Source organism: Penicillium odoratum (genome assembly GCF_028828045.1).
Source record: "Penicillium odoratum strain IBT 22623 chromosome Unknown utg000008l_segment0_segment0, whole genome shotgun sequence".
Classification (NCBI taxonomy): Eukaryota; Fungi; Ascomycota; class Eurotiomycetes; order Eurotiales; family Aspergillaceae; genus Penicillium; species Penicillium odoratum.
The window spans coordinates 2,716,984-2,743,884 of NW_026643150.1; the positions used below are offsets into that span (position 1 = coordinate 2,716,984).

The window sequence follows — 26,901 nt, forward strand, 5'->3', positions numbered from 1 at the left end:
AATTAACCCCAGGATCGAAATTAACCGAAGCTCGTTTAAAAGCCAAGGCCAATCGCGTAAGGCTTTCTCCGCTTCTCCGCATATGGAACAATTTAGATGTTGCCCCGGTTTCCCCCTCATTTCGGGATCTGGCATGATCCTAGGGTTTCCTGCAGTATGATATGAACTACCCTGGAGCTGCATCCTCACACGTACTGCAGGCGCCATGCTGTCGGACGACAATGCGACCCCGGATGAGACTATGGACACAGATGTGGATGTGGATGTGGATGTGGGCGATGCGCATGCATCAAGTGGGGAACAAGTTGAACATCCCATGCCGAACTCAGGGCAGGTACAATGTTCGGTTTGCAGCAGTACATTCCGCCGACCAGAACATTTGAAGCGCCATTTGCGAAGTCATACCAAGGAAAAGCCATTCGAATGTGCTCAATGCGGTCGGCACTTCTCTAGGACGTAGGTGGTCACACCATACTATATGGGAGGAGAAAATAGTGGACTTATGATATACAGAGATACCCTCCACCGCCACGAGATCAGCCACCATAACCCAGGAACCGACGGTGGGAAGGATCGTACACATCGGATTACTGTCAAGACTTTTCGCGCATGCTTCAGTTGTGCGACGGCCAGAGTGCGATGCAGTGGTGGTATACCATGTGGAAGGTGTGAAGTCCGGACACTCGAGTGCCAGTACCCAACCGAAAGACGTTCAAAAGCAAGAGCCAGAAATGGAACACGCGGACCGTCTGGATCAGGAACTCACGATCCAGATCCTCAGTCCCCTATGCGCTCTCGAGCCCAGAGAAACAAGTCATCTGTTCAGGAACATGCAACGCCCTATCAACTCGCTCAATTCTCGGTGAATGGCTTGAATGACCCGCAACCATCGCCAAAACCCTCGATCGACACATTTCAAGACCCAATGAGCGCCCTTGCAGACAGTACACCACCAGATGGAAGAGGCTCGACCTCGGGGCCTCCTGACCCCCGTTTATTTTTACCGCCTTCTAACCCTACATCGTCTACAGAATCTTTGCCGATGTCAGCCTATCCTCATGCAGAACATATTGGAAATGCAAATCCCAATCTGCCCAAGATTTTTTCCGTGGAGACGTCAGCTGGTCTCGGCCCTGAAATAAGGAACCTTCAACCGGGCCTGCCAAATCCAGAGGTCGATATCGATATAAACATGACGGGAGGCAACTCGGAGATGGGTCTGGATTTTGATCCGTCGTTTTTCGATCAATCCATGCTATCTACAATCAACTGGCTTCCTAACGAACTCTTCGCCGGACCTACGGTAAGTGACCAGGGCCAATCCTCTAGGGCCCCTTCGCAATTCTCTCAACCGGCTTTTCCAGACAACTATATTGCTCGTTTGGCATGGCAACCACCAGTCATTCATGCGGATCAGATTAGTGCCTCGATCCTAGAAAACATCTCACAAACGCCATCAGGACACATTTCCCTGGGCACTGACAGAGGGAGTCCACGACGCCGGCATTCCCGCGTTCCTAGTGAAGCATCTCCTCATTCTGAATCTGTTGACTCAACGAAACGTTCGGCAGATTATTACGTCGATGGTGGTGGTGCCCGGCTTCCAAAATACAGAAAGAGACAAGCACACTGGTCGATTTCATCGACCGACGCGAATTCTACTCACGAGTCTCTTTATGAACCCCATTCACGTCGATTTGACTTCCCTGGTACACACGAAGTCAGCATGGAAAATTTTTCAGATGAAATGATATACTCTGTTCGACCGATCGAATCCACAACCTATAACGAGATATACCGCAATTTCGTGCTGCTGTGCCGTAACGAGAATCCCTTTTTCGAAATGTTCGAGTCTGATAATTTTCCGTCTGCAGAGGATTGCAGTCGGTACCTTGTCTGCTACTTTGATTCATTCCAAGCAGTATATCCTATGATACACCTTTCTTCTTTCAACCCTAATCAATGCTATTGGCTCTTGACCGTAGCCCTTGTGGCAATTGGCTGCCACAATTCAAGCACCCCCCCAGCAGATCAACATACAACTGCCTTCCATGAGCTAATTCGGCGCGCTCTTCACGTTGAGGTAAGATCACATTACTTATTCCTCCCCGACGATTGACTTACAATGATATTTACGCAGAAAGAAAGATTCCGACCTGGACAGGACTCCCTTGATCTGATTCAAGTCATTTTGCTCAACTGCATTGGCCTTATCCACAGTGGAAGCGAGCGAGCGAAAGCATCCGCATTAAGCTCTTTCAAAGATCTTGTGACTCTCATGAACCGCGAGAATTTACTGGCGATGGCAAAGCCAGGAATTATGCATGGATCTTCAGATGATTTTATATGGACGAACTGGATTCAAGATGAAGTTCGAAGACGAACCGGTTACTGTATCTGGGTATGCATCCACCATTTGGCCGCATCGGCTGGAGATTTACTGACATCCCCATGAAGCTTCTGGATTGTACAATTGCTTATTACTTTGATGACCGCCCACTCCTATCTCTTGATGATGGACAAGCTCCATTACCCGCGCACGAGAAGTTATGGCACGCTAACTCCGCCGAGACGTGGAAACAGCTTTGGGAAAACCCCGCCAGTGACTTCCATTCACCAAATTACTCCCAAGATTCGTCACGGACCTTGCCCTACACAGTCAACGAATCTTTGTATGATGCTGTGCACATACTTTACATTGAAAAGAGGCTGGTGTCTGGGATTGGAGAATTTAGTCATATTCTTCTTATACACGCCCTGTATCACCGCATGTGGGAAGTGGGAGATTATTTCCGCCGACCTCTCTCATTCTGGAACCCGACTGCCAGAAAACAGTCTCGTGAGACTGCTATTCCGATAGGCTCGGTCTGGCTTCCAGGAATTCCATCCTATTCCAAATGGCGCAACAGTGCCTGTGATTGCCTTGATATTCTCCACTGGACTGCTAACAGTACTATCGCCAAAGCCGCTGGGCTAGAGCATCCAACAGTCCTTCATCTTCATGCAGCACGCCTTGTCTTACTAGCACCATTTCGAGAGATACGCTCGCTCGCTACTTCTCTGGCTTCCAACAAGTTACGATGGAGTAGGCGAACCCATGCCATCGAGTGGCAATATATATGGCGTTGGATACGTCACGACCAGTACAAAGCTCGTTTATCAATAGTTCACGCCGGAGTGACTATTTGGCACGTTCGACGATACTCCACGAATGCATTTCATGAGCCAGCAGCCGTGTTTGTCGCCGTGTTGACACTATGGGCGTACGGGTCCTGTCACCCTCATGCACCCAAGGACTCCAGTCCTAATTCTCAGGGCTCTCGAGTTCCCTCACAGGAACCGAGTTTTATTCATCTAGATCGTCCGTGCGATGATGAGTTGGTCCAGCTTTTTGTGCGAGAGGGTCACTCGATGAGAGGCAATATCACAGGCGTAGGAGACATATGTGCGCCCGAGGGCCCAGAGCGAGTTCTTCGGATTGGATGTGAGACGCTTTCTAGTTTGACAGCATGGGGTGTCTCTAAGAGATTCATTGCAATTCTAGGCCGCCTGGCTGATCTGGTGGCACAGAACCCAGATAGGGAGCAGAACCTCAATACCGGTGTGGAGACCCGCTGAGGTTTTTATTTTCACTTTTACACTCTTGTTGTCTTTCCCAAAAATATACCCCATTAAATGTACATTAGTTTTAAGTAAATGAATGTGAATGGATTGTTTCGTTGAAAAAGTCAAGGTTCTATAGTTCTTGTACCTGGGTGATGTCACATGGGGCTTATCTTATCACTATCGTTGCCTAGCGCTTGAGCTAAAAATATCTGGGGAAACTCACACTTTGCCTCTTTCAAGCTCGTCTCACCATGGATTCCGACGAGCTTATGCCTGATCCCGCTTCAAATTTAGATGAGGATCTGGATGAGAAGTAAAAATCACAAGGCTTCCTCGCCATATCACCACTGACCTCAGAATAGATATCCAAACCGCCCGCATAACCATGCTCCAACACTTCCATTCCATGAGCTGTACACGGAACTTTTCGATACCCTCAGTCAAATCAAAAAGAAGCCAGTGACATCAACTTTAGCTCGGAGGAAGGCCGGGCCTAACACAGGCAAAGGAAATCTGAATCCATACGAGCTCCGGCACGATGTCATCGCCCGTTTTATTTCACGATGGCGCAAAGAAGTGGGCGACGACATATACCCCGCCTTCCGGCTGATATTGCCTGACAAAGACAGGGACCGCCCGATGTACGGGATCAAGGAGAAAGTTATTGGCAAGATGCTTGTCAAGATCATGAAGATTAACAAAGAATCTGAAGATGGCTACAACTTACTCAATTGGAAACTACCCGGTTACAGTGCTGCGACCCGGATGGCCGGTGACTTTGCTGGGAGATGCCATGATGTTCTGTCCAAGCGGCCTATGCGAACGGATCCAGGTGACATGACCATCGAGGAAGTGAACGAGAAGCTTGATAAGTTGTCTGCAGCCTCCAAAGATGACGAACAAGCGCACATACTGGCTGAATTCTATCGGCGTATGAACCCGGACGAGCTTACATGGCTCATTCGTATTATCCTTCGCCAGATGAAGGTCGGTGCTACCGAGCGCACTTTCTTTAATGTCTGGCACCCGGACGCCGAGAGCCTGTACAGTATTTCTAGCAGCCTTCGACGTGTTTGCTGGGAGCTACATGATCCCAATATCCGGCTTGAGGCAGAGGATCGCGGGATTGGACTCATGCAGTGCTTCCAGCCCCAATTGGCCCAATTTCAGATGCAATCGTTCGATAAGATGATTTTGCGGATGCGCCCGACGGAGGAAGATCCTGTATTCTGGATCGAGGAAAAGATGGATGGTGAAAGATTGCAACTTCATATGGCTGCCGATGAATCGGTCCAAGGAGGTCGCAGATTTGCCTTCTGGTCCCGCAAAGCCAAAGAATATACCTATCTCTACGGCAATGGGATCTATGACGAAAATGGAGCGCTGACAAGACATCTAAAGGATGCTTTTGTAGATGGTGTGCAAAGCCTGATCTTGGATGGTGAGATGATCACCTGGGACCCCGAGCAAGATGCTATGATTCCATTCGGAACGCTTAAGACAGCAGCTTTGGCGGAGCAGCGCAACCCCTTTTCGAATGGCCCACGGCCTTTGTTCCGGGTGTTCGATATACTGCATCTCAATGGGCGTGATTTGACCAAATACACTCTCCGGGATCGTCGAACTGCATTACAGAAATCAATCAAGCCTGTCCATCGCCGATTCGAGATCCTTCCTTATGAAGAAGCTACCACAGCTGCAGAAATCGAAACTTGCTTGCGCAAAGTTGTCGCCCAAGCCTCAGAAGGCCTCGTCTTGAAGAATCCACGAGCTCAGTACCGTCTGAATCAACGCCACGATGACTGGATGAAAGTCAAGCCAGAATACATGACTGAATTCGGCGAGTCCCTTGACGTAGTAGTTATAGGAGGCTACTACGGAAAGGGCCATCGCGGAGGAAACCTTGCTAGTTTCCTCTGTGGTCTACGCGTCGACGACAACAATTCATCCCAGGGCTCAAATCCCGAAAAGTTCTGGTCTTTCTGCAAGGTTGGGGGTGGGTTCACGGCCGCCGACTATCGAGAAGTTCGTCACCACACGGACGGCAAATGGAAGAAATGGGATTCGAAGAAGCCGCCAAGTCAGTTCATAGAATTGGGCGGTGGACCTGCTCAACATGAAAGACCAGACATGTGGATCAGACCGTCTGACTCAGTCGTATTATGCGTGAAGGCGTCGTCTGTAGCAGTGAGTGATGAGTTTCGTATGGGATTGACCCTCCGCTTCCCCCGCTTCAAGAATTTGCGCAAGGACAAGAATTGGAAGACATCGCTGTCTGTTCAAGAATTTTTGGACCTCAAGTCGAATGTGGAGAAGGAGCATCGCGAGAAGGAGTTCGAAGTGGACAGATCTCGGAAGCAGAAGCGGGTCAAGAGAGCAACAAAAAAACCTTTGAACATTGCAGGTTATGATGACAAGGACGATGTGCAATATGCGGGACCATCAGGCCGTATCTTCGATAAGCTGAATTTCTGTGAGTACTGGGAATACCGTTTTTCTTTTTTGGCTGCTTACACCTACCCAGTTATCATGACAGATGCCAGCATTCCGACGAAAAAGTCCAAAAGCGAGTTGGAGCAACTGGTCAAAGCTAATGGCGGCAAGGTATTCCAAACCAATACTGCTGTGCCAGACACAATATGCATCGCTGAGCGAAGTAAGTTCAATGCAAAGAGGAGCTCCAACTTTTGCTAACTTTTATCAGGGACAGTGAAAGTGGCATCGCTACAAAAGCATGGAAATATCAACCTTGTCAAACCATCCTGGCTGCTGGATTGTGTTCAGCAGAGCGAGAAGGATGTAGGACTGCCAGACCTTTTGCTTCCATTCGAACCTAGGTATCTTCAATCAATATACAAGCAAATGTACAGAAACTGACCAGCTCTTCTAGACATATGTTCTTCATCATGGAAGACCGAGATGACGAAATCAAAATCAATGTCGATCGGTTCTCGGACAGCTATGCTCGGGATACAAATGTCGACGAACTCAGAGAGGTCCATCTTACCCTCGTCTATTCCCAGAATCAATGAGAATGCTAATCTCGTAAGCAGATTTTGATGAACATGACAAATGATGATCAAAGTGACCGCACTCTTGAGTCTCGCACATCCAACAGAATAGAGAACATTATCCAGGATAAAATTGATTCTGGATACACGGCACCTTGCGGATGGCTCTTCCGCCGATTTACATTTCTTTTCTTTGAAAATGATAAGGCACCCAAGGACAATCAAGCAAGCCACATTATCACACTCAATGACACTTGTCTGCAACTAGCACGAAATACCGCACTTTTCGGAGGAGCAAATACTGCTACCTCACTCGAAAGCCCCAATGTTACCCATGTCATTGTCAACCCAGAGACGTTGTCTTTGGAAGAGATAAAATCTCTGCGAGAGTCTCTGGCTGCAAGACCAAGCAAAACTTTACCATATCTTGTCAGCATGGCTTGGGTAGAAGAGAGTTGGAAGAATGAAACCCTTCTGGATGAAGAAAGTAAGCTATACCTGTCAAATGTTTTCTTTTTACCACGCATTTGGCTCTAATATATCTATCACATAGGGTTCGGTGTTCATCGATAAACATGTCTAGGTGTCCTGTCAGGGGTGGGAGGTATTTTTATGAGAAAGACTCTTTGTGAGGAGCTAGAGAGCTGGGACGTCTTGAAGTGCAAGGACTTTACGCGGAAGAGGCAGTGAAATGGGAGATCGATTTACCTGACCGAATTAACCTGGAATTTTCAATGCGTAGACCGGGCGTAGAGGTCCTAAGATGGAGATCTCAATTAGGTACATGGGCCACCACTTCAATTTCCACACGCATATCATCCTCTCCTAGACGAGGAACTCCAACGCAAGTCCAAATAGGTTGATGGCCAGGCATGTATTTCTCAAAATTGCGCACCATAGCAGCTAATGCCTCATCATTGATAGGCACATGGTAAGAATTGACACGAAACACCTGATTCCAACCCTCCCCACCGGCGTCTTGGAGGTTATGTTCGACATTTGCGAATGCCTGGTCGATCTGCGCATTGATTTCCTTATAGAATTCGCCTGTTTCACGGTTCCAGCCACCTGCAACGACAAAAGATTAGCTGTTCATGCCGCTATTATCTTTGGCTTAAAGGTCCATGTGGCTCACCTTGGCCTGCGCACTCAATCCGGTCGCCGATTCGCACTGCTTGGCTATATCTGAACTTTTGGCGGTTCTTCTCGCCAACGCCTTTGTAGGAGAAATACTGAAGATGAGACATTGCGATTTTCAAATGTTGCTTTTAATTTATTTAAGAGGGAAATACTATTTTCACGATACTTGTAACATTTGAACTTTGGGTATGTGTCGGAATATGCATTCCGCTGTGTCCTAGTGGGGCGATAACCCGAACTTTGCAAGTTGCGACGTGCAGGCATCCTGGCACCTTGATAGCTCAAGGTGCAAGTACATACACGATCTGCCTTGGATATCCTGGATGTTCAGATTTACTAGATGTCGCGCAATTCCATCGACTTCCAACCTTGGAAAGTTCCACTTTGAACACGATCTGTTTTGGCGATATGTTCCTGGCTCAACTGATTATTGGAGGATTGGAGAACACTGTACTCCCAATACATTATCCATATTGACTTGCCTAGAAACCATAAGATTACATAAAAATGCAAAAAGGATTCTATTTCTGCCAATGTTCACGATGTTTCACCAAAATAGATGGTAAACCTCTCTAGGGCCAATGACCGTACTGCTGATTTGGATTTCTCATTAATAGAGCTAGGGTAAACCATGGAATCTCCCGACATTGGTCTAGACCGACTGGCTGTACTCGTGGTAATTCCATGAGCGAACCGTGTATCAAGTTTGAGCTCTTGGGTATTCGTCATAGACACATGGAAGATTCCACAATGACTCTACTCCGTACAGAAGTACTAGATTTATCAGCTTAGTATGAAAGGCGTCACATAAACCAGCTAGTCGATAAATTGGGGCGGGTCTTTGCGACAGAGGTGGCGTGGTTTTTACGTCACTAGTGTGTACAAGTCTATGTAGAACTGAGTGACTGTACAATTAATGCAAAAATAGCCGACCAAGATAATTTAGTGTAAGAAGAAATTGCCGTTAAACCTTGGAATACCATGCCATTCAACCCCGGACTTGGAAAAGAAACAAAGGCACCCCGTGACCAGGTGGGATGATGGACTCATGCGGAGACAAAGGCTGACAGGAGGTGATGATATCATCCCGCCGCCATGATATCACGATACGGAGATTAATTCGACTAGACTGAGTTTGTGCTTTACGACAGTATTACAGTAAAGGTATGTAACAGAAGAGCGACGAATAGGAATGTCATGTTTAAAATAGAGTTGATTTGTCTCATGCAGTTCCTTGGGTTTAGGCAATGAAAGTGAGAAAGCTAGGATATTTATGATCGATCGAAGGGGTATGTCACAAAAAAAAAAAGAGACGTGTCAGCCAGGACACTTGAATCCGTCCAACGCCACGCTGTATGATGTGAAAGAAATTGAGAAATATATGTACGGATGAAATGACGGCGCTCTGCGCTGGTCAGATACATCGTGGTGGCCTTAGGCCGAAACACCCACCCAGCGGGATGGGATGTTGTTATCATCGCAGTCGTCGTAGTCTCCAGCCACGCGGTATGCGTTGTTCTTGCGAGGGGGTAACCAGATGCGAGCCCGAGTAGGAATGTCTTCCCGGAGTTTGCCGCTGCGTCGCATGTTCATCTCCAGGACGACCATGCGAAGGAAATCGCTATTTTCGCGGTTCTCGCGCTGGCGGGACATGGGCGGGACTTCCGGATCGTATGTGTAGTACTGGTCGCGTTTCTGTTTAGAAACCACATGGAAATGATTGCGCCGGTGACCGCGGCTACGAGAGCGACGATATGTTTGCATTTGAATTGACACACAAGTCTGAGTCAACTCGGGAGAGTCGTGTGGGTGGTCGTGATAGACACACATTTCGGCGGGGGAGATAGGAGTTGGATTTAAGTACCGTCGCAATTCCGGGGAGGGGGGATTTTGCATCGGTGGAGGACGGCGATCATCCGTCAGCTCAGGCGCAATGGCGAAGAGTGATCGAGTGAGAAAGTCTTCGGGTTGAACTGAGGGCGTTGTCAAGGAAGAGACGGATTGCGCAGCAGATTTGATGGCGCGTAATGATGCCGTAAGATTCGATTTGAACGAAGACCTCAGACGAGGAAAGGATCGAGAGGCAGACTGTTTCCTGGGTATGACGTCTTCTGCTGGCTTCTTGAAGGTGTCAAAATCTATAATCTCGCCTTCCTCAATGTCGGCTTCCAGGAGCGGGTGATCAAAAGCGCAGTCCTCTGCCGGGGTATATCGTAGCTGTCGCCTTTCGGAGGGACTCTTTTGGCCACCAGGAGTAGGTGGCTGAGAGATACTGGATGGCGATGCGAGGTCGTGAACAAGGGATGGCATGGAGTCGCTCGAGATTGATCGGGCTGAGAAGGCAGGTTCGGATTCCGATTCATTGCCAAGGTATTTATCATTGTCTGGGGGGCTCAACAAGATGTCCAAGGGAGAATAGCCAACTCCACTTGTCAAATAGTCTTCTTTCGACTTGAGCCCTTCCTGCATCAACCGGCTGAATTCCTCCACATTGTTGCCTCGGGGAAGCTTCCGAGGTCTTCGGGTAGACCAAGTTCGTCGAGGCACAGGAATCGCTGTTGCATCTAGCATTGAAGCGAATGATGTGGGGATCTGGCGGTCATTGGAGGAAGAGGAAGAGGATCGACGAGAGGACGCAGAGGTTTTGGATGGGGTGCGGGGGTGGACTTCCCGACGCACCGGAGTGCGCGAGGTCCGTTTTGATGGGATGCCCACGGGTGTAGTGCTGGTCGAACGGGCTTTCACATCATATGGGGGTTGAGAGCCGGACAGATACGGCACGTAGTCCGACTCTTCCGTTCCTCCGAAAGACATTTTCTTTTGAGGCGGCGCTGCAGTAAAGAGAAATGCTCTAGGGACCATCATCTTAAATGGTCATGCCAGTGAAAATGTTTCCAAAGACGTATTGGCCTGACGATGCACTTTGGTCGAGTGACTGGGCGAGATACATAGAGTAAAATGATGACTATATCTCACTTCGCACAGTAGCAAGGGGGAAGAAAGACTAGCCAATAAGGTATTAAGGCTGTAGTTGGGGATGGGTGAGTAAGGTTATAAAGAGGAATATGGGAGTCAGAAAGATGGGGATAGAAGAAGTTTAAAGTGATAGAGAATGGGGAAAGGAAAGATAAGGAAAAGGGTTTGGAGCAAATGATAGTGTATTGGGCAGTTACGCGTGTGACAATTGTAAGAAATGGATCCTTTTAGTCAAGCGAAGTGGGGGCTTGACCCATCCATTGGCATTTAAATGGTTTTTTCTACGAATATTTCATTGGTGGTAGAGGATCTTAACCTGCCGGGGTTCCGGTATTGTTATCGGTGTATTTTTCATTACAGTGGAATGTTCGTCCGGACCCATCGAAGCCCTGAGGATCCGGTCCTTATCTACTCCGTATGGGGGACGAAAATCTACTTAATCTGAGTACGGGGTACTCAAGTAGACATGGCGATCCTTGTAATCTAATTTTATCAGTTAGGCTGAAATTTATTCAACTGATAGAGAACTTGTTCGGGATCGGTGGACGGGTTTTAAGGTTGGCTTTAGTGTGTGCCTGCATAAAATGGATGGAGATGCCGTTCTCAGCCATCGATTTGTTTTCGTCGGAAATCCGCAAACGAAAAAGATGGCGGTATAGGAGATAAAGGGGGCGCACCTGCCAGTTTCGGTTTAGTTCCTGAGGGATTTTTTCTAGAAAAATCTAAACACGATTAAGATCTTAAGAAAATTAAGACTATTTTAGTTAATTTTAATTGTCCTGAAACTGTGGACTTGGAATGCATTCACTCCGTGCGCAGATGAAATTCTAGATTATTGCTTATGTGATCCAGTCCGGCGGTCGCCGATACACATTCGGGTGGCTGCAGGCACTCAAATCCGTTAAGAGAGAGGCGTGTTCAGTGGAGCCTAAGCGAGACAAATGCGGTGTATGCCTAATGGGATTTTTGTTTTGATGGGTATCTTATGTTGGGCTGTTGGATTATTTGTTTATTTTCTTTGCTTTTTTGGATTGACCTGGCGGTCAACGCGGTAACTCGGAGTGTTGCCTTGCCATAATGTTGGGATAGATCATGTATCGTTGAACCTTTCGGTCTTTATCTCTCATCTATGTTACTACATTATCTCAAATATTGTGTTATTGTAATCAAAACAACACAGCCGTCTCCAGAAATAGAAATACCTGATTACTCAGATGGAATGACTCATCTTGACCAAAGGGGCAACTCGGAAAGCCCATGATCACGTGATCATATCACCGATGCTGCTTATCGTTCTGTGAATATGATGAGCCATCCAGAAGCCAGCGATAAACCTCCCACGACCCTACAGGTGTCCAATCAAGTCAGACACGTCTCAAATTACCCATTTTCTATCTCTGGGGAACCCGGGGATCACATTCATTTTCCAACTTCCCCATCATCCCCCGCTTCTGTAGTGGGTCGTACCGCGGGGTCAAACATTCAACCGGAATTGCTTGAGCACCCTGTATACTCCGTACATTGTGGAAAAAACGATTCTGTAAGGCCGGGCCCACTGACTTCCCCATCAACGCCGATCCTCCTGGCTCGACTGAACTGACCAGCTTGGACAGCGCTCGTAATCTGACATCAGGCTGCTGTGCAAGCCACCAGAATTGTCATATGCCGTTCTAGATGATGGACGCATTATGCACTGATCAGCTTCCGTACTGGACCATTGAACGGTCGCCACGAGGCTGAGACGTGGGGGTTCTTCATTCCGCGGAGAAAGCAACCTCGGCACCTATCATATTAGAGGAATTTAAATCATGTCTACAGACCAAGCAACGTCCAAAAGGCGCTGCGTCAGCACAGCTTGCATTGCTTGTCGCAGAAGAAAATCAAAGGTATGTCATCAGCATTGTTGATAGATCTCGGGAAGATTATCGCTGATTGAAACCAGTGTGACGGAAATCTACCCAGCTGTGCTGCATGTTCTTCGGTCTACCATACTTCTTGTGCGTACCCTATTTAAATATCACATTCTCTTGACTAACTCAAAATCAGGTGTTTATGACCCGAATTCTGACCATCGCCGTAAAGGTGTTTATAAGAAAGATGCCGATACGCAGCGAACACGGCATACGACGCTGCAAACATTATTCCAGGCATTGTTGAATTACGACGAAGATGACGCCTTTGACCTAGTGCGCGAGATCAGGGCATGCGACGATCTAGATGAAGTTGCTCAATCTGTTGTTACGCGCCAAGCTGGACTTCTCTCGGCTCCAGAAGCGAAAGATCCTCCTAGCGATGGTAACCCATCAGAGGTCGATCAGTTTGAGTCTGAGTTAGCAGGCAAAATGAGCGAACTGATGCTTGATGGCTCACGCAAATTCATTGGCGGCACTTCAAATCTCATTTTTCTGCCCCCTGACTCGGAATCACCCGAGTCGGCTTCAATCGACAATGTCCTTGACTCGGACAATGACAAGAACCCCATCGGACGATGGACGCGAGTGACAGAGGATGAACCACTCGTTACCCACCTCCTAACCATGTACTTTACCTGGCACTATCCATTCTTCACCATTCTTGCGAAAGATCTCTTTTCTCGGGATTTGATGCGCGGCACATCCAGCCAATATTGCTCTGCCTTGCTCGTGAACGCCATGTTAGCCCTTGGTTGTCATTTTAGTTCTTGGCCAGGTGCATTTGCAGATCCTGAGAATATCGCAACCGCCGGTAACCACTTCTTCAAAGAAGCCAAGCGGCTGATCCACGAGAATGATGAACATGAAAATTCAAAATTGTGTACAGTCCAAGCATTTGCTCTCATGTCTGTCCGCGAAGCTGGGTGTGGCCGTGAAGGCAAGGGCTGGGTATACAGTGGCCTAAGCTTTCGTATGGCATTTGATCTTGGCTTGAATGTTGATGCGTCTAGTCTGGGAGCGCGCAACCTCACTGATGAGGAAGTCGATGCTCGACGGATAACATTCTGGGGCTGCTATCTCATAGACAAGTTTGTCACCTATTCCTTGAATCTGTTTTGTCGTATCTAACATCTAGCAGATGCTGGTCAAACTACCTTGGCCGTCAGCCTCAATTAACTTCATCCAATACGAATGTACCGAGATTCGATGTCCTGCCACAAGAGGACACGGAATTGTGGTCGCCATACACGGATGCCGGTGCTGGCCAAGAGCATACGCAACCTTCCCGTATAAGAGCAGTCGCTCTACAAATTTCGAAACTGTGTGAGATCAGCAATGATCTTCTGAGGTACTTCTACCACCCTTCGGAGTTGGAAAAGTCTCAGTCGAAGCAATCAGAACTCAAGAAGCTAAGTGATGTTCACACGCGACTTGAGAAATGGAAAAAGGAGCTACCGCGGGAATTCGAACCAAAAGAAGGGCAGCTTCCCCAGGTTCTTGTTATGCAGTAAGTGAAAAGCAAGTCTGAACTTCTCCCATATATTTTCTGATCACCAATTATAGTATGTTTGAACAACTGCTGCTCATCCATCTATACCGGCCATTTCTCAAGTATACCAAGGCGACTACTCCACTCCCCTCACATGTATCGCCCCGGAAGTTCTGCACTCAGGCTGCATCGATAATTTCCAAACTCTTGCGCATGTACAAACGCACCTATGGATTGAAACAAATCTGTAACATCGTTGTGTATATTGCCCACACCGCCTGCACCATTCACCTTCTCAATCTTCCCGGAAGAAATCCAGAACGGGATATCATCCATGGGCTCCGAAATCTTGAAGAAATGGCTGATGGCTGGCTGGCTGCCCGTCGGACCTTGCGGATTTTAGACATCTCCGCCAACAAGTGGCACGTCAAGCTACCAGCCGAAGCAATTGTCATACTTGAGCGTACCCACGCCAAATGGGGATCCTGGGGATCTTGGGACCAAGCAACATCTCCTTCCACATCAGAAGATTCTCCCATTATACACAATGCCTTGTATCCACCATATAGGTACCCAGGTGGTTCTCAATCCCTTGGAAACCCTATTCCATCAAGTCTGGACAGAGAATCATTCAGTCCAGATCCAGCCAGCATCAGAGTCTCAGCGAGTCCTCGGTATCCAAACGCCGCCATGTCTTCAGCCGTGCCACCAATGGGCCAAGCCCACTACATGCCAGGGCCACCAGCCCAGCGGACCGAGTACGCAACGCCAGAACCAATATACTCACACCCCATCCCACAAGTCAAGTACCAAATGGCAACCCTCGCAACCTCCGGTCCCTCAGCAGCACCATCACCTGTTTCCCAAAACATTTGGTATAGCTCTACGCAGCCTGCATTATCTCCAAACTCAAATTCATCGGTTTCTGCTTTCGATGGAACCGACCATCTAGTTGAAGAAAGCCATGACTGGTGGAACCGGAACGCTGCCTTGGCGCTGGGTTTGGAAAATTGGGAGGGTGGGTGGCATTCTGCAGTTCCGGGTCAACCTTCCCATCTATCATATGATAATAATGGCCATCCCGTTTCCTTCGCTGCCAACCAACACCCCAGTCCCGCTGTTGCGGATCACATACAGACCATGGGCGCGTTACCAAATATGGGCTCCCCACCTGAGAATAGTGCGCCAGGGTTTGATAGTCAGTGGAAATAACTATTTGGATGATCGACGTGAATGGAAGCGTTGTTATTTCCTTTTGGCGGGTTTCCCTCCTGATCTTTCAGCTTTCCATAATACTTCGATACTGTCTCTGAAGTTCTGTTCTCACTGTGCATTGCTGGTCATCACTGAGCGTTCTTATTTAGTTCAGAGTCGAGACGAGCCTCTAGTTTTTTATAGATCATAGACAACTTCAAACTCATAACGTATAATATCTTTCGATCGATCGCATGTTCGTCAAAAGGAATCAGCGATCAGGCTAGTAGATGCTGGCAAAAATTTAAAGGGTGGATAGTCCGAGTCTCTAGTTTGTAATTCGCACCAAAAAATCCGGAAACTCTTAATTCATCAGGGAATTTTCTAGCTGTGCTCTTTGATTTCCTTGATTTCAAGATATTTCAAATCCTTGAGCTTGTTCAAAGTGGCCTCGGTAAGGGCTCTGTTACCACCCGTAATCAGCTGAAGTCAGAAAACGTTTCTCCAAAGGACTTGTTCTGCACGCACGGTGGATAGCATAGAGGGGGGATCGATCTAGTTTGAACCCAGACCTCTTCCCCAGTGTCTTCCCTGATAATCCTGCTCAAGTCTGTCAGTAGATCCAACTTGGACTCCATCATTTCGAACATACGCATCAACTGTCTGCTTGTTTTCTTGCCAGTCTTCAGCGCTGTTGTAGAAATAATATATTTTCTGTACCTCAGTATAAGCGTGAGTTGTCCGTAGTGAAGAACCTGATATTGGAGCTCCCTACCGTGGTGTCAGGCATGTTGCAAAGATAGTGTGCGAAACTCAGGGATAGAGAAGTTTGGTAACTGTCACGGGAGACCGGGAGGATTTTCAGAAGGGATCGGCCTTGGCAGACGGACGATTAATCATGCATGCTCTTGTTCCACCCGAGCCCCGCGACAATCTTACGAAATATGCATGTATGCTATGTTGTAGTCAAAAAAGGTCAATTATCAATATCAATTTCTCTCAGAGGCCAAAAATTCGCTTACCGGTGGAGGGATTCGAACCACTCATCGCGCCGTAACGACGCAGATCCGTAACTAGTAATAATAGGGATAACGATAAGCACCACCTGCTACTTAATTGGTCTGGACGGGCATGCTACCATTGCACCACACACCGGCTTTTGTATACAATCTCTATCTTTTCTGAATGTTAAACGAAAACGCAAGTACTATTACCGTAAGAATCCCGACGTGGTTCCACTGGTTGAGATCCTGAACCCCGCAGCTCCACCTTCAGCCACAAAATTAGTTCCCCACACGGCAATATATTGCACCCGCTGATCGTGACTTCAGTTCATTAGTTGTTTAAATCTAAACAAGTCTGATGCAAAAGTGCTCTTTATTAACCATTTTTAAAGCACGCTCTTTTTCGGAATTCATTCAAAGAGGCTTTACACTTTTATTCATTTAGCTTAGATTCTATCCTAGGGTTGCTGGTCTTCTACAGGAAGTGTTCAAATGGTACCATATGCTTTCTCATTTCAATCAATCTACCAGGTAATTATAGAGTATACATTCAAATAGACCCGGTAACATAACTGGAGGACAGTTATACCACATAAAATGTGAAACGACGGCGGCGACCGTAAAGATCTCATTCGCTAAAACACTTGGGACTACAAACATGCTATGGGTACAGACATGACCACTGCTATGAAGTATCAAAGAGTAACAAAAACAAGGACTCGCCGGTAGAGGGATTCGAACTCTCATCGTCCTGTATAGACACAGACTGTAACTAGTAAGAATAGGGATAACGATAAACACCATATAGTAAATTGCGTGCTACCATTGCACCATACCAGCCTATTGTATAATCAGATTACCTAATTCTAAACTTGAACGACAAAGTTAACTTTATGTAGTAAAGCTCCCGTTCTTGTCACCCCATCACCCCGCTTTCCCACCCCACGTATTCTCCACAAATTACGGTATTAATGATAAAATCCCTTCTTAAAATCCGCGTTCTCATCTTGACAGGGAATTGATATAACGAAATTATTGGATGGTTACACTCAAATTGCTCTTTTGACTCCCATGAGGGCTCTCGGCGGTAAAAGAAAGACTGCCATACCCACTCTCCCACTCTAACCCTACAAAGTCATGACACTAATATTTTAATGAATGTCTTCTAGATCTTGATTAGCTCAGGTCCCCGATGGGGAGACTATCTCCAAAATTGATCTTATCACCGCCCATATCATGCCATTTGCAGTGGAGACTTTTTGAGTGGGCGAGTTGAGGGAATTAAGAAGACATTCGATAATCTGAGGGGTGCTGGTGCACAAACCCTGGTGCAGGAGGGTACTAGTACCTATACGAGATGTACGATACGGAGGTGGAGGGATGGATATCAAGAGGAAGCTCTAGATTGACAGAGATGGATAAGATATCAAGCGCCACCACAAGCAGGGCTAATATCAATACAATGTTATAATTTAACTCATTGGTCTATTCAATCTGACCACTGAACACTGTCTGCTGCTGAACCACTCTTCATAGATGCCACTGCAGTCACCTAGCTTCTCCACAAGCTTCATACTTTCGAGCACTGGAGTACTTAAGGGTCAACTCTATACAATCAATTGACAACGGGTTAGTGAGCGGTCTCGCTAGGATCTTCTTATGCCATTGTGTGAGGAACATATATGGCCTGTTCAGAAATTATCACCAGGGGCCAGATTAGAGTAGCTGATGATCGATTGAGACCAATCCATTACTCAACTAGTGGCAGATTATGGTTTTCTGTTCCAGTTTTACTTAGTTGTAACGATAAAGTCTTCCATGACTTTCCTTCAACTTCAATTGAATTTATGATAAAGATCCCTTTGACTGAGTGTACTTACTGAGACGCTGGGCACTCTAATTCTAGACCCACAGTTTACTAACAATGTTAGCAGCAGGCTTCAATTTATGTGTATAAGTCTACATTTTAAAAAGCCAGATCTGGATTCTAATATATGCGGAAGTAAACAAAGAGAGAAGGATCTAGATATGCAAACAAGCACTGTAAGGATTCGCATAATCTCCCTACTCTAACACAAGGCTGCTCACTAAATGTAAGAGACTGAAGCACGATTAAAATGAAAGATGAATTGTGAAAAATAAATCAAAAAAAGGATATACCGGCGGAGGGATTCGAACCACTCGTAGTCCCGTATCGACACAGATCTAGATCAGGCTAAGAATAGAGGATAACGATAACGACCAACTGCATCTAGATCTGGACGGGCGTGCTAACCGCTGCACCACACCGGCTTTTGTATAAAATATCTCTCATTCTCTATAACTTAAACGAAAACGCTAAGCTTATTGCCGTAAAGTTCCCGACCCAGTTCTACCGGCTCCACTAGCTCCACTTGCCACACCACATTCCCCACCCAGATATCTTGCACCCATGCGGATCATCTCGCCCATACATATTAATTATATTTACAGTGTAGCTTATAAGCCAAGTTCTCTTTCAATATCGAAGCCTGAGGTGCAGATGAAGTATCATGTACAAGTTGTTCAACAGATTGAAAATGTTATAGGAATTCATGATCTCAAGATCAACATGTATTGGAAGGCAACCAGGTCAAGGAGCTGGTATCTCATATTGCAACATAACAAGAGACAATTCATAACATAGTTTTCATAACATGAATAGACAGCAAGAGTGAATCCTTTTTTTCTTGTTCCACGGATCCCAAGTCTCCTTTCAACGCCAAGTGGCACATCCCCTTGTTTTGGCTGGTGCTTCTTCACCGCATGCCATTGATGGAACCGTGGCTGAGGCTGTATCCTCCTTACCACAACAAGTGCTTCTTCACCGCAAATGTGCCCAGTGGGTTGTCCCTCCACACCACTTTCTTTTGTTGATGCCCGGTGACGATTTTGAAGATTGTATTCGGGAAGCAAAATGTGGGATGTCATCTAGAAGGAAGATTGGCACAATCTGAAAGGTTAGCGAAGTCATAGGAATGGAAATATGAATGAACCTTAGGGCTCGTCAGGCCAAGTCAAGAATTGATCACAGGGAATGATCGCTGCATCAAGGTGGATTGACATGATGAATTGAGAAAGATGTTTGTTTTGATGAAAACATGAATGGGAAGCTCCGAAGTTGAACTTGTGTTTGAGGTTTTGAACCTTGGAAGGATTGAAGTCGAATCTTGGAAGAGATGGAAGATTCAAGATGGACTTAGAGATGAAAGATAAAGTCCAAAGAGATAGAAGTTTGAACTGAAAGGAGTGGTGACAAGAGAAGAAGATAGAGGAAGAAGGGAGGTGCGACATGAGGTATTTATAGTAGTGGGTGGGGTCACTGGGGTGAAGTGAATGAGCCTCAAGATCACCACCTGCAAACAGTATCGACCTATCACGACGCTTCACAGGATCACCTCCCCAGGATCAACCAATAACGCGAGTGACCCAGATTACCTGCTCCTCTTTTTCTTCCGTTGATCCGTTTGATCCTGCATCGTATTGTGTGGGTCTATTGTATGACTCGTTTCTGCTCATGGTACCTCAATACGGCTCATGCCAACCCATTGCAAGGGTAGCTTAGATCTTCAAGGGAATCAATCTCCTTGGGAATCTCCTTGGACTCTTCCAGATTGTCATACCACCTAACCTCCCCTACTGAAGATTGGCCTCCAAATATGCTTGATTAATCAATATAATGACTTATATTCACCTCAGTACTATATATAATTGTTATGTTTCAGGTGAATGGCCCGGATCTGGTCGGACTTACTACTAACTAGCCAGGTCATTAAGTCATCGATGATCAACCTACCACTAGATTTATTACATTTAATTCCAACCACTCAATTCCACAACTTCTGCTAATCCTTCGTCTATTATTGATGGTATACAGGAATTGAAACTCCCTCGAAACTATCCTATGGCTTATAAAGTCCTTCACAGGGGCAATCCACCACGGCCAAGAACACATTTACTACAACAGGAACGAATGAACGAGATTGGTAGCTCTCGCAGATTTTAGACTTTCCCCAGGCACTCAATTTGCATTGCCAATGCGTTGGAACGGACCTTTATAGGTCTGGCCGAAGGAAGAGGGGTGCAGTCGAATCGTGGTCTATTAAGCTGGGCTGCTCTGACTGCCACTGCCATGACGAGCACGTACAAGCTCAATTTGGTTATATTGAGAGAAGGGGCACTGACCTGACCAGAAACCATTCCAGCCAGTGGAGTCATGGAGTATCAGTTTTCAGGTCCGCCATGGGTACATGAATTGTAATGGACTTTATGCCAAGAAGAATGGCTGATGGAATATTTACGACATGTCCACTGTCGCTCAATGGTAGAGAATGGGTATGGTCCATGGAGCTGTAGTTGTCATGTTGGTATAATGTAGGTCTAGGGAAACCCTTTTGCAAAAATCGACTTTACAGTAGAGAGAACCAAGAATCCAACATCGAGAAATGTCCGTCATGAATAATCATTAGATTGCAGCAAATACATCACATCCAAGACACGAGATGCCGAGCCGGTCAAAAGGGGATGAGAACCATATAGACGAGGTAGAGAAGAGATCGCAATGGCAAAAAGCATGCAGAGGATGGTATCACTATCGGCAGTTAGTACGGAGAACCAAATCTCCATGGGCCATGAAAATATAGTAAGTAATAGAACTTACCAGGAAATAATCAGCGACGGGCTTCTTCGCAGGCATGCCCCTTGTATCCTGGGCCGCAGCTTCAAAAACACGGTATCTCCTTCCAGGACCAACCAGGGCGTTGGATTCTCCAATCCCGTTGCTTCGTCCATATTCCCCATTACTGCGGGAAACTGTACCACCGTTATTGCCATCTTCGCCTAGTTCAAGTATTGCTGCTACATTGCCGCAGCGGTAACAGTAGTTCGGAGCGGACCAGACAGTCACGATCCCGCCGTCAAACATCTCCTTGTACCCCTCCATGACGAGCTGGTGGGCTCGCGCAACCAAAGACAGGCCGTTAAGATGGTTAAATGACTTGACGATGTCGCCGCCAAAGAGGAATCCAGCACCTCGGGGACTCAAACCCCATCCTTCAATCTCATCTGGGTCGGACCAGAGAAGGTCACACATGGCGCCTTCGTGTGGCACTTCTTGTTTCCGGTCTATCAGTCGGATCTTGTCTACACTGTCGATTAGCGGTGAAAGTCCGCCGTGCACGCACAGTACAGCGCCCGTGCGGCTCGTCGCCAAGCTGCCGTTCCCGTCTGAACTCGCGCCGGTACCGGGTGCTCCATTACGAGTCGGAGCAGAAGTCTGGCCTGGAGCAGCCGAGATATCGCGTGGAGGAGAGATGCTTTGTGATTCGGTTGAGATATTAGAGGATGCGCGCTGTCGCTGGCGATAGGTGCTCATGGTGACTTCGCCGCGCGAATTCAGCACCTCGGTTTCCAGCTCACCGTCCTCAATGGGCATGGTCGCGCCGGTAGCGTTCATGCCGGAGACGGTAGGTTCCAGTTCAGAGCTGGCGCCCAGCACGATCGCGCCCAGCGCCAGATAATCAAAGACCTCACAGCAGTAGCGCCAGACATTGGCGCTGCCGTATTTGCGGATACACTCGTCGTAGAAGCCGTAAACGGTGGTGATCTGTCGCGATTCGTGGTTACCGCGGATGAGGGTCATGCGATCTGGATAGCGCACTTTCAGGCAGAGGAGGAGGAGGAAGGATTCGAGGGAGTAGAAACCGCGGTCAACGAAGTCACCCATGAAGAGGTAGTTTGTGTCGGGTACGTCGCCACCGACGCGGAACAGCTCCATCAGGTCGTGGAATTGGCCATGGATATCCCCGCAGATCGTTACTGGGGCGTCGACGGAGACAACATTGCCTTCTTCGATTAGGAGCTCACGCGCCTTGTAGCACAGCTCGCGTACTTGTGATTCGGGGATCAGGCGGCAGGCCCGCAGCTGCTCGATCGCCCTATCAGAGAAAAACGAAAGACGTCAGCGAGGATTATCTACAGAAGTTGAATAAGGGCAGTACCGGTCTAAGTCACTCATGGTTGAGCTGTGATTTGATGAGGGGAGGGAAGAAGGAGAGGAATTTGGGGAGGGGAAGATAGGCAATGCGGGTCAGAAGAGATATCGGGCGACTTTCAAGAACGAGTTCAGTCTCCTTCACGAGAAAAATATAGAATCATGATTGTCCCATAATTATAATAACCTTGCAAGGTCGGATGAACATGAGGTTAGGAAATGGCAGAAACCAAGTTCAGTTACTCTGGTCCGAACCAATCATGTTGAACCCAGATAAGATTAGATGGGCCAGAGCCTTCATTCCCTCAACTTCCTATTTGGATCTTCCACCTCCCCCGGATTCCCTGGTTTAACGCCCAATTGAATCCACTTGGGAACTCTTTCTCTATATCCAATTGACCTTGTCCTCGTCAATCCCCGGCTAGACCTCTCTGTCTGGTCCGACTTCTCAGCCAACATCTTCTGATCGTCTGAGAAAAAAGAGAGAAAAGGACAACAGCGACAGCATTCAACTACACCCACTTCAATTCAATTCGAAATATTCTTCCGATACACACATACACACCTTACACAATGCCACCACATCTCCACCCTCGTTCCCGGTCAACAATGGGCCTCTTCACCGGCACCCTCTTCGCGTCTCTCCTGGTTGTCGGCTTGCCACACGTCTTCCCATGCCCCTCCCCACGCCGAACCTTTGCCGACTCCGAAATGACCATCACAGCCGATGGGCAACAAGTCCCGCGAATGCGACGTCGGAGACGGAGAGATATGGAGCTGGACTCCGAGGTTCCGCGTCCGACTTCTTCCGGTGCCGATGAAGAAGTAGCTACGTTCTTCCAGATGGAGGAGGAGGCGGAGAACTTGTCACACATTGGCCATGAGTGCCCGGTACCAAAACCAAAGGGTGTACTAGGGGAATTGTTGGGGTTTCGTAATGCGCGTGGGAGTGAACAGCACCAGGTTTCGGCTGATGGGCAATAACTAGTGTGTGCCCCCCGTGCTTGATGCCGGGTGTGCGTTTTGTTTTTTTGTTTCTTCTTCTCTTTTTCAAATGATACCATGGATTGGAAATGTGGGAAATTTTGTTGGCATATGGGTTGCTGAGATGCTAAGATAGAGTCGTGTCGATTTGACACCCTGTTGTATACAAATGTATAAAAGAAGTTACCTGATGAATTCAATCTCGACATAGACAGAACATCTTACAAGTCAAAATTTACTGTGTCAAGTGCTTTGTTTAGAAAAAGACTTTGAGGAGCTGGTCTTTGGTCTAGGTTGTTTGTAGGCGATGCGTTCTACTACAGCAGCTAGCATTCGATCTGTCTGAACTCACATTTGACGTTTAAGAATAAAGACTTAGGCTTACAGATATGGAACACTGGCATCCAAAAAATGACATTATCTTCCCGTCTCCCTACTTAAATGTCTTCGTCGTCGGTCTCATTCCCGAGTCCCCGGATAATGGGAACAGCAGGGTTCCCAGTGTAACCCCTGGCCAGCTTGATAAGTGTGTCCCGTAGATGAACAACACATATCGCAACTGCCAGGGAGTTCCAAACATCCTGCTCCCGCTCGGAAAGGTCGAACTGGGTCAAATACTTCGCCGGGCTCTCTCCATCAATGTTGACTTTTTGTGACCACGCTTCAGATGTGGGATCTGTATCTAGAGACAGAAGACACACAATTGGTCCTGCGATCACAAAGCCAATCATTGTTGGCCAAAACTCCTTCTTGCCAGCGTGCGCAATCTGATGCTGCTTCCCCAGTCTCTCCAGTCTCCGCGAACATCTCATTATTGTCGAGAAGATTTCCTCCCCAGGGATCTGGGGACAAATACAATGCACCGGGATTGTTTGCCGAGTGGTCTTTAGACCTGCATCGTCGATCGCCCAGTGTAGGTACTGCCGAATGGCTTTTCCCACAACAAACTGGGGCTTCACTGACAGAAACGAGCAATCTCGCACTCGGCCACTGACCGCAAAGAGCTCCTGGAGAGCCTTGATGGCGTAGTTATCTGACATGTTCTGTGACCTGAACATTAGAAGCTCGCCATCTTCATCTTCGGAGTCGACGTCTCCCTCGGAGAACAGTGACTGGGGCCAAGTATCGAAATCACGGAACCAGAATCGAGACATGACGGGCTTACAGCCACGTGTGGCTAGCTTGCGAACGAGCTGTATCTGCACTGGTCCTAGTCCAGAGTCTGGAGGGATTTCCACCGTCTTGGCCAGGCGTTGACCTCTTTCTCGTGTAAGTTCATTTAACAGGTCTTCTCGCTCGCCTGATGTGATTTGGTAATCGCTTTCATCACTCAGGGTATCATCAGCATAGCAGTCGTCATCATGACTAAAATCCTCTTTTCCATTGGTGTCCAGATGTTTCTGTCCGGGGGGAGCTTTGGTTGAAGCTTTAGCTGCAGTCTTGGTAGAACGCGAGCTTCTCCCTTGCTTCTTTCGGTTGGTCTGTTGCTTCGGATGTATTTTGGTCCGTTTTGGAGGGAAGGGTGATGGAGGAGAGGGACTGGGCGATTCAGATAGGCGCTGGCTGTCGTATTGATCAGACTCGAAAACCAAACCATTATCTAAGTAGAGGGAGTGCGAGGATTTGGAAGTTGTAGAATCCCCATCAATGCTTTCAGCAGCGGAAGAGCAAGCTCGGTCTTCATCGAGTTTGTTTCGTCTGCGCTTCATTGTCATCTCTGAGTGGGAACTGGGCGGGGAGGATGGCGTTGGAGAACTCAGATCGTGTTTATGGTCACCGGAGTTTCGGCGCTTTGAGGTGCGAGTAGTGAGCTCAAGGTCAACGCTAGAGCTCTTTCGTTTGCACTTCAATGTCATCTTTAAGTGAGGGCTGGGCGAGAAGGATGGCGTTGGAGAACTCAGATCGTGTTTATGGTCACTGGAGTTTCGGCGCTTTGGGGTGCGAGTAGTGAGCTCAAGGTCAATGCTTGGGCTCTTTCGTTTGCGAAGCCTGGGCGTAGTAGCGGCGGTAGGGGTCTCAGATCGGGAGTGGTACAACGAATTGGTAGGAACAGACGCCTTTGTATCTGTAAATTGTACAATTATATCTGGAGGGCTGAGAAGAGAAGGTGACGATGTTGACACAGATAGTACAGAGGTCTCAACTGTAGGTGGCTGATACTGTGGAATGAGGTACAATGGGTTGGTAGGAATAGACGCCTTTCCTTCTGTAAACTGCACAATAATGTCAGGCGGACTGGACAGAGAAGGTGAGGATATTGACACAACTGGCGTGGAAGTTCCAGTTGAAGACGGTTGGTACTGAGGGATTAAGTCCAATGTGTTGGTAGGAAGAGACGCCTTTCCTCCTGTAAACTGCACAATTGTGTCTGGTGGGCTCTGCAGAGAAGGCTCCGACGCAGGAAAGGGTTCGAGTGTCTCAAACGAGTTTTCACTCTGCAACCCCTCAGCAGGGCCTGATGGAAGAATGGGAGGTGAGTCGGCGGAGAAAGCCTGCTGGGCAGGCGTCAGTGTCTGGTAACCCTGCAAGCCCACAGCAGTTGGTGGACTGGAAGGGAGCTCGGTTGAGGCCGGATTGGCAAGGCTGATAGGTGAGATTTCTTGCGCAGACGACTGGATGCCTAGAGCCCGACTGACACTGGCCTGCAGATTCCGAATGCGCTCAGAGTAGCGAGTGGCACGAGAAGTGGTCGGCACAGTAGAAGGACTAGAGGATGCGGGTCCTTTTCTGCGTTGAAGACGACCGCGTTCACGTTTGATCGGTACTGCACTCGGTGTGGGGAGGTCACTATCTTCAGTTCGAGGGCTCTGCTCGAGGGAGCGAGGGCTCAAAGGGCATTTCAGAAAAGACATCCTGGTTGGTGACGCTGTAAACAAAGAGGATGGTGTCGCAAAAATAGTGACAGTGGGAAGACAACAAAGAGGATGTTAACAAAGAGCAGAGGAGAAATGAAAGAGGGCAAAGAAGTCAAGAGATCCAAAAGTGAAGAACTGAATCAAACACGTACTCTGCGAAAGTAAACATGCATTTTATCACTTTGAAAATAACATTGAAATCAGTCAGTTAACATTTTTAGGGTTACCGGTCACCGGTTACCCGTCACTAAGATGATAAGCTTGTTTACCATTTACCCAATCCAACCTTTGAACCCTTTACTACTCGAGTGCCTTCACCTACTCTGCATTCTGTCTCCTACTCTGTCTCCTACGTGGTTTTCTACTTGGTCTCCTTGGTCCCCTGTCCGGTCCCGACTTAGTAGTCTCCCAGTATATTTCCTATCATATTTCCTACCTCTTCTAAATCATATACTCTCTCTCTCTCTCCTACTGTACCCGTCGAGTAGTCTATTTGACGCACAGTTCCAATTATATAAAAAAGGTTTTTTGCGACACGTAGATGGAGTACCATTGTGATCATTGCTGTGTTGTCAATCATGAAATGGACACCACGGGAGTAGCGTATTGCTAAGGCTTGTCAAGTACTAGAACATGAATTGGTTCAATGAAGGATGTATTAATTCGTATTTGCATCTCCTGTCCTCGGAACCATGGGGGAATCAGATACTCATCCAAGC

General features: G+C 47.5%; 8 protein-coding genes across 8 annotated transcripts; 4 read left to right on the forward strand and 4 right to left on the reverse strand.

The window, feature by feature from the left end:
• Positions 1–205: 205 nt before the first annotated feature.
• N7520_011241 (uncharacterized protein) lies at positions 206–3,618 on the forward strand (the record flags this gene model as incomplete). The annotated part of the gene is made up of 4 exons (XM_057145174.1): positions 206–456; positions 514–2,083; positions 2,141–2,401; positions 2,458–3,618. The coding sequence occupies 4 exons, from the start codon at positions 206–208 to the stop codon at positions 3,616–3,618; spliced, it is 3,243 nt and encodes a 1,080-aa protein (XP_056990928.1).
• A 239-nt stretch (positions 3,619–3,857) lies between these two features.
• N7520_011242 (DNA ligase (ATP) DNL4) lies at positions 3,858–7,190 on the forward strand (the record flags this gene model as incomplete). Its single annotated transcript, XM_057145175.1, has 7 exons — positions 3,858–3,919; positions 3,969–6,079; positions 6,131–6,262; positions 6,311–6,443; positions 6,497–6,602; positions 6,660–7,104; positions 7,171–7,190. 7 exons carry the CDS (start codon positions 3,858–3,860, stop codon positions 7,188–7,190), a joined length of 3,009 nt encoding a protein of 1,002 aa, XP_056990929.1.
• Positions 7,191–7,389: 199 nt separating this feature from the next.
• On the reverse strand, positions 7,390–7,864 carry N7520_011243 (RidA family protein; the record flags this gene model as incomplete). The annotated part of the gene is made up of 2 exons (XM_057145176.1): positions 7,390–7,685; positions 7,753–7,864. 2 exons carry the CDS (start codon positions 7,862–7,864, stop codon positions 7,390–7,392), a joined length of 408 nt encoding a protein of 135 aa, XP_056990930.1.
• A 1,327-nt stretch (positions 7,865–9,191) lies between these two features.
• N7520_011244 (uncharacterized protein) lies at positions 9,192–10,571 on the reverse strand (the record flags this gene model as incomplete). Its single annotated transcript, XM_057145177.1, has 1 exon — positions 9,192–10,571. One exon carries the CDS (start codon positions 10,569–10,571, stop codon positions 9,192–9,194), a length of 1,380 nt encoding a protein of 459 aa, XP_056990931.1.
• Positions 10,572–12,541: 1,970 nt separating this feature from the next.
• N7520_011245 (putative C6 transcription factor (NirA)) lies at positions 12,542–15,347 on the forward strand (the record flags this gene model as incomplete). Its single annotated transcript, XM_057145178.1, has 5 exons — positions 12,542–12,619; positions 12,676–12,730; positions 12,780–13,734; positions 13,785–14,153; positions 14,210–15,347. 5 exons carry the CDS (start codon positions 12,542–12,544, stop codon positions 15,345–15,347), a joined length of 2,595 nt encoding a protein of 864 aa, XP_056990932.1.
• Positions 15,348–20,939: 5,592 nt separating this feature from the next.
• On the reverse strand, positions 20,940–22,367 carry N7520_011246 (serine/threonine-protein phosphatase; the record flags this gene model as incomplete). The annotated part of the gene is made up of 3 exons (XM_057145179.1): positions 20,940–20,942; positions 21,012–22,287; positions 22,351–22,367. The coding sequence occupies 3 exons, from the start codon at positions 22,365–22,367 to the stop codon at positions 20,940–20,942; spliced, it is 1,296 nt and encodes a 431-aa protein (XP_056990933.1).
• Positions 22,368–22,916: 549 nt separating this feature from the next.
• N7520_011247 (uncharacterized protein) lies at positions 22,917–23,327 on the forward strand (the record flags this gene model as incomplete). The annotated part of the gene is made up of 1 exon (XM_057145180.1): positions 22,917–23,327. The coding sequence occupies one exon, from the start codon at positions 22,917–22,919 to the stop codon at positions 23,325–23,327; it is 411 nt and encodes a 136-aa protein (XP_056990934.1).
• Positions 23,328–23,764: 437 nt separating this feature from the next.
• On the reverse strand, positions 23,765–26,179 carry N7520_011248 (uncharacterized protein; the record flags this gene model as incomplete). The annotated part of the gene is made up of 1 exon (XM_057145181.1): positions 23,765–26,179. The coding sequence occupies one exon, from the start codon at positions 26,177–26,179 to the stop codon at positions 23,765–23,767; it is 2,415 nt and encodes an 804-aa protein (XP_056990935.1).
• Positions 26,180–26,901: the final 722 nt, after the last annotated feature.